The 17,464-nt window shown below is 41.7% G+C and overlaps 1 protein-coding gene across 2 annotated transcripts in view; it reads left to right on the top strand.

Annotated features, from left to right (window-relative positions):
* Positions 1–17,464, top strand: part of SRGAP1 (SLIT-ROBO Rho GTPase activating protein 1) — a 260,025-nt gene that overhangs the window by 113,352 nt on the left and 129,209 nt on the right. For both annotated transcript variants that reach the window (XM_036252855.1, XM_036252856.1), the window contains exons 2-3: positions 7,542–7,737; positions 12,946–13,108. In XM_036252855.1, the coding sequence (XP_036108748.1) occupies positions 7,542–7,737; positions 12,946–13,108 (359 nt within the window). The remainder of the gene's footprint in view (positions 1–7,541; positions 7,738–12,945; positions 13,109–17,464) is intronic.

Below are 17,464 nucleotides of genomic sequence, written 5' to 3'. Positions count from 1 at the left end.
ATGTACCCCTATGTTCATAGCAGCACTATTTACAATCGCTAAGATCTGAAAACAGCCCAAGTGTCTATCGATAGATGAGTGGATAAAAAAGCTGTGATACATGTACACAATGGAGTACTATGCAGCTGTAAGAAAGAAAGATCTTTTATCCTTTGAGACAACATGGAAGGACCTTGAGAGTATTATGCTAAGCGAAATAAGCCAATCAGAGAAAGACAAACACCACATGATCTCACTTATTTGTGGAATATAATAAACAAGGTGGGCTGATGAACAAAAAGACCCAGAGACATAGAAAGGAGTATGGTTCAGACTGACAAACCTCAGAGTAGGGGGCGGGGGGATGGATGAGATGAACCAAAGAACTTATGTGCATGTATGCATAACCAACGGACATAGACAACAATTCTAGGGGGGTGGAGGGGGCAAGATGCGGGGGAGGCTGTCAATGAGGGGAAAAGGAGAAACATCTGTAACAAAAATAAATTAATAAAAATTGGTGAAAAAATAAAAATAAATAAATAAAAACTAATAACTAAAAAGAAAAATATTCTCCTGTTTGTCTGGTCGGTGTGGCTCAGTGGCTGAGCATCGACCCATGCACCAAGAGGCTGCTGGTTCGATTCCCAATCAGGGCACATGTCCAGGCTGTGGGCCTGATCCCCAGTGGAGGGCAAACAGGAGACAGCCAATTGATGTTCTCTCTCATCAGTGTTTCTCTCTCTCTCTCTCCCTCACCCTTCTTCTCTCTCTAAAATCAATAAAGAAAAAAAAAAAACTTTAAAAAAACACTCTCCTGTTTGATGTAAATAGTAAATTGCTTGTGAGCTTAAATTGTATTCTAGTAGATGCTTTCAAATTGTAATTACTGCCATAAAGGAAATAGCCTTTATTTGAAAAAGCTTCAATTTGCCATCAATTCAATATAAGAGATTTAAACTAGTTTAAAAGGTTTTCATTCTTCTAACTTATTCAGAGAAAAACGTGCAAGATTTTATGTTTACTTCATGAGATGTCATGTTGAATTAGATCAGGAAAAAAAAAGTCAATGTGTAGAGAATGCCTTGAACCTTTGTCAGTAACACAGCCATTCTAAAATATAAATCTTTGTACTCTGTACAGATCAATGATTTCCACACACTGTCTTTTTCTTTTAGTAAAAATCAATCTACTAACATGGTCTTAAATGTCCTTGCTTAATTATGGGGAAGTGAATGAAATCCTGCCTCTTGTGCATTCTCAATAAAAGCACTATAGTGATTCATTCGGGCCTGTGCTTTCTTAAATCAGCCTTTGCTACAGTGTAGTTAAACTGCAATCATTGATCACGTTAATTGAGTGTCTTTTATCCTAGCTAGCTGTCATCTGAAAAAGTGCACATCTGTTTTTCATACTTTACCAAAAAAATGTTATCTAGGCCAAAATATAATCGGCTTTCAAAGGCTATGAAAACTGATGCTTTATAGAAAGCTTTTATTCTAAAATAATACTGAGGTTAACATTTCAAATGATAAAGATATTATAATGAAAACTTAGAAAAATGGATACAGCCTCTCTTTAGGTGTCAGAAATATGAAATTAACTTTGCTTTCACTTTTGAAATGGTGAAGATTAACTGTGCCAAGAGGATAGATTTTTACCTTATTTTATTCCAAATGCTTTTATCATAACTCTATGCCCCCAAAATATGCTAATCATCTCTAGAGTTCTAGGATGTGGCCGTGATTTGAGCTTAGAGTGGAAACAGCCTGTTTCCACACGTATCTATGCTATTTAGTTCGCTTAAGTTATTGGCTTTCATAATTCAAAAGAAGAAAAAGACTTTAAGGATTTATATTTCCCATGAGGCACTACCTAAAAAGTTACACTATGCCCACCCATCCTAAACTTCCTTCCCAGAACCTAACTCTTTTGGGCCAGGGTATCAAAAATATCATTTTTAGTTTTTTTAAGGAACTACATTTTCATTCCCCAAATTGTCACAGCCTTCCAAATTCCTTGCATCCTTCAAAGGCAGTACAGGGCCAAGGTCCTCTAAAGCGTTTACTGATGATCACCCCAGTTGGCCTGCGATCCCTCCTTTTCTGAAAGTCCTTTAGCTTGTGTAAAATTGATACCATCAAATCTAGAACTTTTTTTTTCATTACGCGTTTTATGATAATTGGCCAATACCGTGCTACATGATGGGAAAGTTTTCGTCTCTCATCCCATTGCCTTTGGAAGGGGAGTGTGGCAGTTATGATTAGTGACCATTTCCCAGTTTAGAAACATGAGTTCCACAGAGATCATTACTTCTCTAGATCACACTTCTAACTGAAACTGGTGTCCTGATACTCTGTATTCTATCCCACACTTGCTTTGGGCATAAATCTTATCTTCTGGTCAAGCCTGCTGACTCTTCGAAGACCTTTTTCTGATGGGAACTCCACATTTCAGAATCCACTTATGAGAAACCGAGATGCCAGTTCACTCATATCCTGGAGGAGCATTACCCTATACACGAACCAGCCTGCCTCCCTCCCTTCCTTCCTCCCTTCCCTTTCTTCCTCCCTCCCTGTCTTCTTTTCTTCCTTTCTCTTTTCTTTCTTTCTCTCTTTCTTTTTTTTTTTTCATTGTATTTATTGGGGTGACATTGGTTAATATAATTATATAGGTTTCAGGTGTATAATTCTATAACACATGATCTGTACATTATACTGTGTGTTCACCACCCAAAGTCAAGTCTCCTTCCATCACCATTATCCCCCCTTCACCCTCTTCTTCCTCCCACCACCCCCCTTCAGATACTATCTGGCAATCACTAGACTGTTGTCCATGAGGTTTTGTGTGTGTGCTTAATCCTTTCACCTTTTCACCCAGACCTCCCCTCCCCTCTGACAGCTGTCAGTCTGTTCTCTATCTGTGAATCTATTAATCTGTTTCTCTTTTGTTTGTTAGCTTATTTTGTTCGTTCACATTTTTAATTTTAGATTTTTTTCATAGTCATTTTAAAAAGTAAAAACAAAAACAGATGAACAGATTAAATTAATTTCAAGAATGTATTTTACATAACCCATTAGGTCTAAAAATTTTAATTCCAGCCTTAATTGGCCATGGTACTCCTCCCTCCCCCATCCCCACTCCCATACCTCCCATGGCTCCTTGATATTCGTACACTAATGCCCTGAAGGTCACCAGCTCTCGCTCTCTGTTTCCATTCCTGTTTCTTCACTGAGGATGGGGCTCATGACTTTCAGTCTGTTATTTACAGCTACTAGTAAAGAGTCTGGCGCAAGAAAATATCCAATAAATATTTTTCAAGTGAAAGCCTACAGACACTAGTAATAATAACATCTCCATCTGTTTCCTGGTGGTTTTCAGATTACAGCATGCTTTTCACTTGTATCTCTCATTTCTCACAGTCCTTGTGAGTTTACAAGATGAAACTTTGAGAGGTTGAGTGACTCTTCACATGTCACATGACTTATGTAGGTGTCACAGTAACTCCAACCTGGATCCATCGGGTTCAGATTTCTAGAGAAATGAAGACATGGCCTTTGCTTATTCAGTCATTCACTAAAAAAACTCAGAGCTCACTTCATTTGTTTTCTTAATGCTCACCCAAGGATATTTTTTGCATTGATTTTTAGAGAGTGAAAGGAAGGGGGGGGGGGGGAGAGAGAGAGAGAGACATTGATGTAAGAGCGACACATCGATTGGTTGCCTCCCACAAGTACCCCAACTGGGGCAGGGGGTAGAACCTGCAACCCAGGTACGTGCCCTTGACTGGGAATCAAACCTGCAACCTTCAGTGCTTGAGCTGACACTCTAACCACTGAGCAACATCAGCCAGGACCAGAGCTCACTTTTATGAAAAACAAATTTTTTTGGCTTCAAATTTCTAGCTTAAGAAGCATATTTCACAGAAGTTTGCTCCTGGTATTTAGCTAATTAGTGGCTGCAAGGTTGTTTATATTTTCACATGAGCAAACAGCATGTGAACAATTGGTGGAACTGTTAGTCTCACTGGGTTCTTCTCTTCAGGCATTCCGCTGGCTCTCCTCTGTCTGTTGGGAGAATTCCTTATATCCTCTGGTAAAGGTACTGATATATCCAAACAGAATGTAGACTCTTTTGATATCTGACCAAACAAGACTATGAGATCATTGAAATGGTTTGCGATGCTTTAAAAAATGTTTTTATTTTCTAATCATGAGTATCATATCCAATCTATCAATGTGGTGCCCTAGTCTTGGGCACTCAGTAATGTATTAGAGAAACAGCCCAGCCTGGACTCAGTCTTTCCATGAAATCGGCATCATTCCGTGGTCTCACACAAGTTTATGCTAAGAGTTAGGACTACCCTTTCCAGAGCAATAGCCGGAAATGCCTTCATTTCTTCCTTTCCTAGGCCATTTCATTTTGTTTGGTTAGTATTAGTTAGCAGGTTTTTATAGCTTAGAGGAACTACTTCAGTTTTTTGTTTTGTTTTGTTTTACAAATTAATTGAGTATTTTGAAAGCACACTTTTTGTGTATTATTCTTGTTGGAATATTGATGTTGATTCATGCTCTGGTGATGCTCTGGTAGAAAATGAAATAATAGTCATTAAAAAAAAACAACATTTTAGCCCTGTTAAAATGGCCATTATTCTTATTTAGTAGGTCCTGCCCTAGATTTAAATAATGACTGATTAGAGCCTCCTCAGAGATGCCATTTTTCTGCATAAAAGAGATTGCAATGTTTTATATGGCTAGAAGTCATGATAATAAGCTCTTCCCAATTTTTATTGGGTAAATCTTTTCTATATAGCATTAGAAATGGTAATGAGTAATATGCAGTTGATGCTGGCCAATAGATAAATTTACTATCCTGGCTTATAGATAAATTGAGGATGAAATAAGAATAATGAAGTGCCCTGGCTGGGTGGCTCAGTTTGTTGGAGCATCTTCCAGAACACTGAAAGGTTACAGGTTCAGTTTCTGGTCAGGACACATACCCTAGATTGTTGGCTTGATCCCCAGTTGGGGAGTGCACAGGAGGCAACCAATCCATATTTCTCTCTCACATTGATATTTTTCTCTCTCTCTCCCTTCTTCTCTAAAAATCAATGAAAACATGTCCCCGGGTGAGGATTAAGAAAAGTAATAATAATGAAGCAAGAGCCATTTTATGAAGACATTTTTTAAGTGCTTGCCTCATATTTTGTCTAATTTGATAAACTACGGAAAAGTAATAGGCATGGAAAGATGAGGAGTTGTTTTGTTATTACTATTATCTTTCTCAGAAGTGTCTCAACAACCAAAATTCCATGGAATTATGATACTACAGTGGATGTATATATGGATTCCCCTCCAGTTTCTAGAGCATGTTTTATTTTCCCTCAACAACACTCTGGTCTCTGTCCCTCCACATTTTCACTGTTGCACATGTTGCCAGTGTCCTGTTTTGATTGGAAAATTAGAGATGCCGTGAAGTAACAGTCCCTGCAAGATGAGGATGAGGTTTTAACTGCTTCAATACATTCTTCCTTCTCAAAACTCTCTAGTTCTTGGTTTTGAACCCCAAAGGAAGCATGCAAGAGACGATCTAAGAATTTAAGGCTGAAGAAGGAAGCTATTTAGTTCTTCTGATGAGATTTGTACTCTCAGCCACTTTTATTTCTTATTGGCACTAAGGCAGCTCTGAGAGAGAGAGAGAGGGAGAGAGAGAGAGAGAGAGAGAGAGAGAGAGAGAGAGAGAGAGAGAGAACTAGTTGATAACCTAAGCCGATTGATTGATTTTCTCTTAGTACAACAAGATGTGCTAAAATTACTAAATCTTGAAAGACTTACTGGGATTCCTGAATGAGACCTACTCCCACCCTTGATTTTTTTTATTTGCCTTTATGAAACAAAAATAGTTCTATATTCGTGGGTGAAAGAGTTTGGCAGACATGATTATGATAATGTTGTATTGAAAACACTTAACTTTGATTGACTAAAAAGCAGATGCGGTTCACAGGAGTTAAAAGCCTAGAATAATGTCTTCACTGTTGTGTTCACCACATTTCTATGAGGTTACTAATAGGATCCCCCAAACTAGAAGTGGAGAGACTAAGAGAAGACACTTGAAAAAATACTCCCCTATCTTCTGTCAAGGTTCCCCTGAAACAGGTTGCCTGGAACATAACCTTCTGGGGTGCAGAGACCTGGTTTCACAGTTACTACAGGTGCTCCAAACGTCGCATGGATGGAAGGCAGGCAGAAATGTTCTACTAATCTGACCGACAGACCTGGGCTAGAGGTCCTGGGGGTGCCATTTACTAGCTAAAGTCCTAGATAAAACAGTTAGTCTCCTTAAACCTCATTTTCTCATTTGTAATTTAGGGATATGCTAGTACTGAACTTCAGTAAGGTGTAGAATAGTATTTGGTTGGTATTAGCAATGATTAAATTGAGCAAATTTTCTGGCTCCCTATTCAGAACTTGTCCACCCTGCTGTCTATGAGCTTGATTAAACATGGGCAAGTATATACCTACATGTCAGCTCAGTTGTCCTCTATTGAAAAATAAGAAAAATCAAGGAGGAGTTATTTGGACACTGATTTGTATAAACTCCACTGAATTAGATTCAGCCCTCACTTTTAGGAATTATGCACTGGGAAAGATGAAACAAAGACATTTTTCCAAAATGAATATTCTAGTCTTTGGAGGTTAGCTCTGGATCTTTGAACGAAAACAAATCTGTCGTTATTAGTTACTGTATCTCATTTTCCAAAACACATGTTCCACTGTTACAGTCATTTACAGATAGTTTTACACGACATATTTCTGGTTTTGTGTTTTTACTAAATCAATAAATGACTAACCTTTGTGTTCCTGATGTATTAAAATTATCAAAAGATTCATTTTAGGATTATGTGTCAATAAGGCAGTTAGTTTGAACAATGTGTAACAGTGAAGAGCCCTTGGTGAACACAATAATAAAGTGGAATCCAAGGATCGCCCCATTGTGAACGGATTATTTGGATGTAAAAAGAAATTATTTTTAGGCACAGCGTCCCTACAAACCGTGAAGTTGTGTGTTTTACAAACTAGAAATGTATGCACTAAATAAAAATGACCAGATGTCACTGTCCCTATGTGCCAACTGGCAAATATGTGGTGGTTCAGGGTCTGGGAGAAGTGATGCTCACTTCTTTGCCTTTCAAACTCAAAAGGGGTAGTTGAGGTAAAACACTACTGAAAAAATTACAATGTTCTCAGCTACCCAAAGTTGTCACATGGTATGAATTGTTATCTGAAAGGCTTTAATTTTTTCCCCTCATGACTCCATGCATGTTTGTGGCGTTGCAGATGTAACCCATGTTTCTGTTCTGATTTATTACGTTCTTTCCAGAGGCTCGTCTCGTTCTCTTAAAGGGTCAGCAGATATCTTATTTAAAGAGCCGACACAGCAGTCTCATAGAGGCTCAGTGCAGAGCTACATGTATAATCGGATTCGTTGCTTTTATCTTGCACATACCAGCACACCTCAGTAACATTTGTGAAATCATCAAATGGATGCTCTTCTCTCCCTAGAAATTCGAGCTCAACTGGTAGAACAACAAAAATGCCTGGAGCAGCAAACAGAGATGCGCGTTCAGCTTCTCCAGGACCTGCAAGATTTCTTCAGGAAGAAGGCCGAAATTGAGACGGAATATTCTCGGAACCTAGAGAAGTTAGCAGAAAGGTTCATGGCGAAAACAAGAAGCACTAAGGATCATCAGCAGTACAAGTAAGAGAGACTTCACTCAGATTCATCTTTCCAGGGTCACGTCCAACCTTTTTACTACCCTATCTGGATTTAGAATTTTCCACTTTTGTCTGATCAGCTGTTGATTGGCATATCTCCATAGATAAAAGCAACCATCTGCATTCATGAGCATCAGTTTATCGCATTTGAAATTAATAGTGTTCTCTTTACACTTTTCTTTTTCCAATAAATATATATTCTCTATAAACTTCTTGATTACAGAAAATTAGAAGTTGATCTCTACCACAGGTGTATATTTGAATGGACAAATTTTAAACAACTGATTGTTCAAGCAGAGACCTCAGGATTTCTGCAGTGATTTTATAGGAAAATAAGTAATAAAGGTTGCTTGAGTTCAGCGCCCTCCCCCCCCCCAACATGTTTATGATCATTATAGTTGAGACCAACAAAACAAAGGTCTTTGGTAAAGTGCTATGATTGAGCGTAATGAAACCTTATATTAATTATACTTCATTTGCTTAAAAATTACCTACAGGTCTTTATGGTAATGAAATTTACTTTATAATAGATCCTAGGGACCAAAAGAGACAAGTGTGCAGGCAATTCCAGTAGAGCAGACAGCGCGGCAATGGGTAAGCCCAGGGTGCCGCGCGCGGAGCACGGTGTAGGGAGGTGGGGAAGGTCAGGGAAGAACCTAAGTGAAGACCTGAGGGACCAGGTGGCCATTGAAGAGACCAGAGCAGGACGTCCCAGGCAAGGGGAACATCATGCATAAGGGGCCAGAGGGGAGGGGTGTAGGACAGCTTTGCAGAACTGGAAGTGACCTGGTGGGAACGAGGAGTGAGGTGGTGGGTCACATGGCCACAGGTGTCAATTGTGCCAGGTCATGGAGGCCGGTATGTGGATTGTACTCAACAGTGTGGACTCCCTCCTGAGGGCATGAGGACCCTCTGGAGAGTTTTAAGTAGCAGGATGACCAGCTCAGAGCTGCATGTTAACACGATGACAAAGACCATGGAGGGGACTGTGCCCTGGAGGAAGCTGTCATCAAGAAAGGGAGACAGTGCGGGGGTCGCGCGGCCTTGGCATGACCGAGCAGCACTTCAGGGAGAAACAGACTTGTGTGGGAGCCGTTAAATAGGCGGCAGTCTTTCATTTTTGGATATTTAGTGGACTGCATAGTCTGAAAAATGCTTCTGCCACAAAACCCCTGGAAATTCTGATTAAAACAAAATAGGCATTCTTTTACATGTGTAACTGAACTCATAGGAAAGTAAGGGAAACTTCCAGGGGCCAGAAAAGGAAATAAAAACCAAACTGGTGTTGTATCTATTCCTTAGTCCACGTGGGGACAGAGATGAGGCCTGGGCAAGGTAGAGTTGGAACAGAGGGCTTCCCCCCCACCAACCTACCAATTGCATTCCAGCCCCAAATCAGGACCAGTGGAACTACTATCTCAGTGAAAGGATGAAACAGAAAAACGTCCACCCACCTACACAAGGCTACTACAAGGAGGCCTGTCTGCTCAGCCTGGCTCCAGCTGGAGGGTGATTCAGAGATGCCTATCTTTGCCTTCACTGTTGGCTTTGCAATTTCATTTTACATCCCTCCATGGTTTTGGATCCTACATAAAAAGTAGGGCAGGAACTATCCCTGAGGTGCTTTTGCAGAAACAAATGCAAAACATACATAGGGAATACCTTTTTTTTTTTTTTCAATGGCTTTACTCTCTAGTGTTGGTCCAGTATAGCAATAGTGATGATTTTCAGGGCAAAGAAATTTCAAATGTACCTGACAGAGACTGGAGCTAGAAAGAGGAGACTGGAGCCCATACTATATTCACATTTATAGTAACTGTCCCTTTTTAAAGTGATTGCTAAGAGCAGAGATCATGCATCCATTCAGTAAATTGTTTTAATTGACTTTTAGAACGGGCAGAGGAGAGAGAGAGAGAGACATCAACATGAGAGAGAATGCCTCCTGCACACCCCCTACTAGGGATCGAGTCTGCAACCTGGGCATGTGCCCTGACCGGGAATCGAACCAGCAACCTTTCAGTGCATGGGAGGACGCCCAGCCAGCTGAGCCACACCAGCCAGGGCTTAGTAAATATTTTCGAATGTCACCTTCTGTGTGCTGTGCTCAGTAGTTGTTTGTGAACTGAAAACCTGCATGTGTCCATCCACCTTGGTCTGGTGCCTTAGTGAGAGTGGTCACTGTGTGTTTCTCCTGGTTTGTTCTCTAGTTTTCTTCAAAAGGTAAGCAACTTGGAATTTTCTTTGACTTGAGTAAGTTTATTATTGAATATGGGACTAAAGATAGATGGATAATAAGTCTACAGAAAGCACAAACCAGGATTAGGAAAAACACAGGTAAAGAGCCAGACAGGTAATCATTTTGCCATGGATGTAAGACAAACCACTGTGCTGTACACCTTAAACATACACAGCGGTGTATGTTAATTGTATCTCAATAAAATTTGGGGGCAGGTAGTCAGACAGGCCTCGTTTGAATGCTGACTCTACTGTGTGCCTTTGGTAAAGTTGCTTAACCTCTCTGAACTCTTTCCCCCTAACTTGTACAAGGGGACTTTATGACCATTAAATGAGGCGCTTGACAAAGTTCTTGATGTGATTGATCGCTGTTATGGGGTCTGCACACAATACTTCTCCTCTTCTCAAAGCAAAAATTAAATCTTTAGCACTGTAACTTTACCAATCCTTTAAGCTGGACTTTGGAGTCTAGCTCCTATTCAGTTTGGGGATGCTTATAGTGTAGAACAGCAATTTTCAATCAGTATGCTGCAAGAATTTTTTAAACATGCAATATCTGATTATTTAGTCAGTGACCATTTTCCCCTTAGATTGTCAAATAAAAAATGACAACAGCCAACCCGATAGCCGGCTGGTGTGAATGAATCAGAATTATACCTACTATTATTTGTCAGATTGGCAAAAAAAATATAATATTTCTTGGTGGGCACAGAATTTTGGTAATTAGTTTATGAGATCAAAAGGTGGAATGTCGCTGGTGTAGAACAGTCCTCGGCCTGACATGGCCACTGCATGGTGCAGAGACCACGGTTTGAATCGGCTCCCCGGTTCAGAGACTCTGACACTAGCTTTGGTCTTCAGCACATCACTGCGCCTTGCTAAGCTTCCACTCTGTCACTGATAGAGGGGTAGAAAGAATCTCTGCCTTAAATGGTAGTGTAAGGATTAGGTCTGTGTGAAGTCTTGAGACTAGCCCCTGGGTAAAAAGAGTTCACTTTATATAGCACCTAAGGCATTTTTGTAAACATTTAAAATTATATATTAATTCGCCCGGCTGGTGTGACTCACTGGTTGAGCATCGACCCATGCATCAAGAGGTCACTGGTTCAATTCCCGGTCAGGGCACATGCCCAGGTTGTGGGCCAGATCCCCAGTGGGGGGCATGCAGGAGGCGACCAATCGATGTTTCTCTCTCTCTCTCTCCCTCTCCCTTCTTCTCTCTCTGAAATCAATAAAGAAAAAAAAAATGTTTTTAATAAGTAAATTATATATTAATTCAAATAATCCCTGTAATAATCTTATGAGATAAGTACTGTTATTCTGTTCATTCTACAAATGAAGTAATGGCAGCAGACAGAAGTCAAATATTTTGGCCAGGATCACATATTTAGTAAGTGGTGGTTCTGGGGACTGAACCTGGACAGCATAGATCTGTATCCCATGCTCTTGACCTGTAAGCTGCTTCTTACAGTAGGTGCTCAGTAAATGGTAGCTGCTGTTACTATTACCACTACCACTATTATTATTAAAGCAATACCAAGGGTTTATTCAATGAATGAAATAATATTTAATGCTTCTATGGGCAGGGGAAACAAAAAAATGTATGAAATGTTCTCAAGGAATCTATGGGCCATTTCAACATAAAGGATAGGCAGAGAAGTTAATATAGTGAGGTAACATTCACCTCTTGGGCTGGGTGGATAGAAAATGTCACTAGAAAGGCTCTATTTGTCTGCCATTGAACCACTGCCCTTTGCTGGGGCTCTTTGAGGAAAAAACGGGGTTCTCCACGTGGGGGATGATCCCTAGTGTGCCAGCGGGGAGAATGGGTGGCTTCTCTCAGGGGTACAGGAGCTAAGACTCTGTGTCAGGGGTTTCTGCCCCTACGCCCATTCTTACCTCTGTCCTCTGCATCCTCTTTTTTCTAGAGAGGGTGTTGACTTAATACAGTGTTAAATCCTGAATCTGAGGGGCTTATTGGCAGAAAGAGCCGCTTCATGATTTCTTTCCTGATTAAATTAATATTCAGAGTTATAAATGATTGTGAATAATAGGAGGATAACATGTCTGATAAAATGGCACTTGTGCCCTGACTTAGGATAAACATTCTATGACATTTTGCAGTTAGATTTTAATGTCAAAACAAAACAAGGCAAAAAAACAAAAATGTAAAACATTGTACTTTAATTAAAAAAAAAACCAGTAACATCCCAGGTGGTCACTATTTTTGTACAGAGTTTTTCTTTAAGCTTTTTTTATAAGTCTTCGTTTGTGGTTTATATTTATTTTTAGCTTTATTATCTAGGATAAACAAGGAGCAGTTAGAAGTCTGAAATGGTTTTCTGGGTTTAAACAGGACGTGTGACAGGTTATAAGCCAGCAAACCTCGCGGTTCTGTTCACGAGCCTTGAGACAGTGCTATAAAGTTCTCATTCTTTTTGGGAGGCTGGAGGTTATATATCAGGGGATTAATAAATAACCCTCAAATTTATGTTCCATGGAAAGCATACCTAGCCAAATCTCTTTTCCAACAACAGCCTGAACATTCAAAGCAGACTTTGTGTGCAGGGGCAAACCACAGTCTGTCTGGGAGACAGTAGTCTATAGATTTTTGTGTAAACACAAACCGCTTTCTTCAATGGGGTGTTTAAAGCTGCAGGCCTGCCTGAGTCTTCTCGATGGTAGGGTCCCATGGCCCTTGTCAGAAGAGTGTTTTGACCTGTGTTCTTGGCCCAAGTTTTTTCTTCCAAGCCTAGGAACTTGCTGGCTCTGGGCCAGCACAGCCTGGAAGGCTGTTCTGCTGGCTTTTGAGTATTCTGGTGTGAGCAATACCCAGAGTAGAAAGAACAGTGACGGAACCTGTCCCTCGTGGCTCCTGGTTTGCCCGGGTGTCTTCCCTCCGCTGACTGGGGCAGCTTTGAAATTGATGCTAATTCTGTCTTTCTTCACTTCGTAGGAAAGACCAGAACTTGTTATCTCCCGTGAACTGCTGGTATTTGCTCCTGAACCAAGTGAGGAGAGAAAGCAAAGACCACGCTACCTTGAGTGACATCTATCTGAACAATGTGATCATGCGCTTCATGCAGATAAGCGAGGATTCCACCAGGATGTTTAAAAAGGTACCTTTCCCCAGCCCTGCCCTCCCGTGCCCTCCCGTAGCCTCTCTGCCAGGACCACGCTGAGCAGGGGCTGGTGCCTTGATTACTTAATTGGACTCAATAAATATTAGGTAAAAGCTAAATGGATTATTATTTTAATTAAAAGTGAAGCCTGAGCAAGCATACTTGTACAGTTAAGTCACTGACTCTGCGACCTAAACCATGTGAGCAGAGTTTTGAAACGAGGTGTGTCTGCCAACTGCACCTCTGTCCTGAGGAACGGACGGACGCCTGCCGCCAGGAAGGGCCAGACCAGAGAGGAAAAGCTTTCGAGTCTGTGTTTTGGGCTCACGCCTGATCAGAGACTTGTGAAGAACAAGATAACCAGATGTGCTGCTCTCCGGGGAAAATGTTATCCCGGTTTCTCCTGACTCCCCGGCCCAGCGGCGCGGGCGGAGACGGAGCGGCACGAGAGATTCCGGGCACGGAAAACGCGGTGCCTTCCGTGCCAGAGCGCTTCCTCCTCCCCAAACCCATTAGGAAAGAAGAAGAAACTGGGCTTTTAAGGCTTCTTATCATTGTTAGTAGTCTCAGCCAGCTCTCAGCAATTTTTTGTTGTTGTTGTTTGGACATTTTTGTTGAGAACAATAACAGAATCGGGCCGCTCCCTTTGGAGAGAAGGCAGCTCCTTGCCCAGTGAGACTGGCTTTCAGTTGTTGTGTTTGTAAGACGCCCCCACCCCCACCGCAGCTTTGTGCTAGTGCTGTGCCGTTGCCCGTACCAGTATCTGCACCTCTATTCAGTGAGTAATTATTAGTTTCAGAAAGTGGATAAAAAACCCAACTTGTGGATTAATGACATATTTATGTTTCAAAGGGGCCCCGCAGAACAAAGCTGCAGTGTTGAGCAGGCCAGCTGGAAAACGTCTTAGTCATGTTTGATGTATCTACATTCGATTTCAGTCCTGACCTAGAAATGGCATTTAGCAAACTCCAAGTCATCTTTGGTCTAGTAATTGGTGGCGGTGTTGGTGGAAGGGGTGTTTTAAACAAAGGAGAAAAGTTCAAATTTTAGGACTAAGAGCACGTTAATTAACAAGACAATAAATATGAGAATATCCTATGTATTTTTAAAAATAGAGATTTAAGCCCTGGCCGGTTTGGCTCAGCGGTTAGAGCATTGGCCTGCGGTCCAGAGAGACCCGGGTTCGGTTCCCGCTAAGGGCGCGTACCTCAGTTGCAGTTTGTCCCCGGCCCTGGATGGGTCATGCGGGTGGCAGCCACTCGATATGTCCCTTTCGCGTCGACTTTCTCTCTCTCTCTCTTCCTCTCTCTCCCTCCCACTCTATCTGAACAAAAAAAAAAGGAAAAATGTCCTCGAGTGAGGATAAAAAAAAAGAGATTTAAAACAAATAGTTTAAACTGAGCCATGAAAGTGAAGGTAATTTCTCATATATCAGCCCTTTCAGCCAAGACCTCATTTGGTCAATGGTTAGTTTTTGTTTTTGAGCATTTTCTCGGAGCAGGAGATGGTATTACGTCTCAGAGAGGCTCCATAGCTGAAGAAAAATTAGCCTTGTGTTCAAGGAGGTCACAGTTGGCCAAATCTGGGGAGCACTACATGCTCCCCAACCATGAGGGTGCTGGCAGCCGTTCAGTCTCTGGAACCAGCACCTCAATGGAGTCCATTTATTTATCCTTTTAACAAAACATCTTTAAAATATCTGGCTGGGGAGGCAGAGTTAGAAGACGTGTCCCTGCCTGCAGGGAACTCGTTACCATAATTAACAGTGACTGTGCTAAAGGATGTGCAACTGGGAGCTTGAAGGAAATTCTTCACAGAAAAGGGAATACTTGCAGCGAGGTCCGTGGGCGAAGGAGGTGATCGTCCAGCCGACAAGGACAATGACCTGTTCCAGGGAAAGCAAGACTGTGTCATGTTCCGGGAAAGGAAGGAGTTTGGTGTGACTGGGTCAGGGGTTGTGAGTGATGGATGTGAGGCTAGAAAGGACGGTCATGTACAAAGGGACTTGGTATGTCTTGCTAAGGTGTTAGAATTTGTATTTTGTAATTCAAAGTCAAGGACTTAATGATTTTGATAGAAACCTAGAGCTGAGAGTCAAATGGATTTGGGTTTGAATGGCTGCCCTTCTGCGTACTTGCCCTATGACCTCTGGAGGTGATTCCAGAGGTTCACTCTCTAAGGAGCGGGGAAGGGAGGGCTGGGCAGAGGGAGAAGCTGAACCCATGGAAGCTCGGAGCTGGGAGGCCCTTGGGGGTTGTCTCATTTTTTGTCTCACATCCAGGCAAAGGGCCTGGTCTTTGTTTTGCAGTCATTGGATCTGAGCTGCCCTAGGGGAGGGGCTGAGTGATGGTGGGGTGAGGCAGCTCCTTCTGTGGAGGGTAGTTCTCAGCGAGGGATCAGCTGGGAGTTTCAGCAGTCAGCAGCCAATATTCCCGGTGGTTGGGGCAATGACTTCCTGGCTCTTGAAGAAAGGTCTGGAGAACCTATAGTACACACACACACACACACACACAGTACCTAGAAGTTTCTTCTTATCCAGATCCTCTGGGACTCAAAGAATTGCCGTCTTTGGAGTCTGCGATTTATAGAGGACGTGTGGTTACTTTGGCATTTAGTGGGTGAACAGTCTTCTCCTGACCGTTGCTGGCTGCTGGAGAGTTAACAGTTGTTAGAATTACAGGTAGCAAATTCTACCTTCCTCAAGCAAACCCAGCAGACTGTACACCCCTCCGTCCATGTACATTATTGCTGGAAAAGAAAGAACGAGAGGCCAACGGCAAAAGGGAAAGACCGGGGTGACTGAAGAGCCAGGTCAATCCATTAGGACACATCTGCCATTTGAAAGACCAGGAAGCCAGAACCCATATCTACAAGTCCCAAGAGCTTCAGGTCCCTTTAGGTTAGGAAGTAAGACTCATCTTTGCTGCTTTTTTTTATTTTTTTATTTTTATCACCAACCTTCCTCTTTTCCAGTGGATGGTTCTATCCAAGCGGAAAGAAGTTGTCAGAGCCAGTCCGAAGGGACCTTTAGAACTGCTGTGGAGTCCTCAGTGAGCACAATGCTGTTCTTCTTGGGAAAGGATTTTAAAACCTCCTCATTTCTCAAAAATACCCCCGTCTTTATGGAGATCCAGACCGATGCTGGGTGCTAGACAGGGTCAGCCTCTTACACAGCTGTATCTTATTCAGTTCAGTCACTCAGAACCCTTTACCAAACTGTTGAGTCAAATAAAGAGTTTGGAGCAGATCATTCTAGGCTTGTTTTTGTGACCAAATGGATATAATAATCAAGAAGACACATATAGTAATACCTAATTCTATGCATAGGTGGAGGGAGGAGCTTGAAGACTTAAATTTTAATCATATCAAAACTAGTTCTAGAAATTGTTGCCTCCCCTTGCCAAAAAGTTTTCAACAAGCAGAAAGCATGAAATTTTTTTAAAACAAAAGCAATACCCAGTTATTTAAATATTGATTATTTTATATTTAGACCTTTAGAGCTGTAAATGAAGCCTGTTGGTGAGAATAACAGCAACTCATCTTTTAGGCTCTGAAGTCGGATCTTGTGGGTGTGCCTTAGCTTTGAGGCGAATAGTAGCTATGTGGACTGGGAAGTATTTGTCAACCTCTTAAGCCTCAGTTTCTACATGTATAAAGTAGATATAATAACCTATTTCATGTATGGAAGATTCATGAGTCATACATGGGAAGCCACTTAGCCCAGTGTCTGGACGTAATAGGTGCTAACTTCAGCTGTTATCTCTATTATTACCTGTATTGTGCTCGCGTTCTCCACACACCAACAATAATTATGTAACGTGAGATTACACTAGGCAGTCTATGTGTCCTCATTCTAAGGAATGTATGGCACAACTGTGATAATCACATCCAGATCATCACAACTTATTTGTATATCACTTATGATAAGGTCTCAAACCATATTTATAAATGAACTCTGAGAAATGCCCTCGCAACATCCTTGCTTATAGCCGAATTAAAATGTTGGTCCTCACATTACAAAATTAGGGGGAAATCAGAAAATAACCCAGTGAATACCTGTATGGGTCACCCCCCACTGCCTCTCAGTTCCCCCCAAAGCTGTTTCACAGAGAGCCTTAACTTTGAGGCTTCATTGATTTCTTTTTTTTTTTCTTTTATTGATTTTTAGAGAGAGAGGAAATGAAAGGGAGAGAGAGAGAGAAACATCAATGAGAGAGAACATCGATTGGCCGCCTCCTGCATGCCCCCCACTGGGGATGGGGCCCACAACCTGGGCATGTGCCCTGACGGGGAATCAAACCGGTGACCTTTTGGTGCATGGATCGATGCTCAGCCGCTGAGCCACAGTGGCTG

The sequence above is a fragment of the Molossus molossus genome, unplaced genomic scaffold, assembly GCF_014108415.1.
Source record: "Molossus molossus isolate mMolMol1 unplaced genomic scaffold, mMolMol1.p scaffold_m16_p_10, whole genome shotgun sequence".
NCBI classification, from domain to species: Eukaryota; Metazoa; Chordata; class Mammalia; order Chiroptera; family Molossidae; genus Molossus; species Molossus molossus.
Note: the sequence above shows the minus strand (reverse complement) of the source record. Positions and strands in the feature narration are given on the sequence as shown.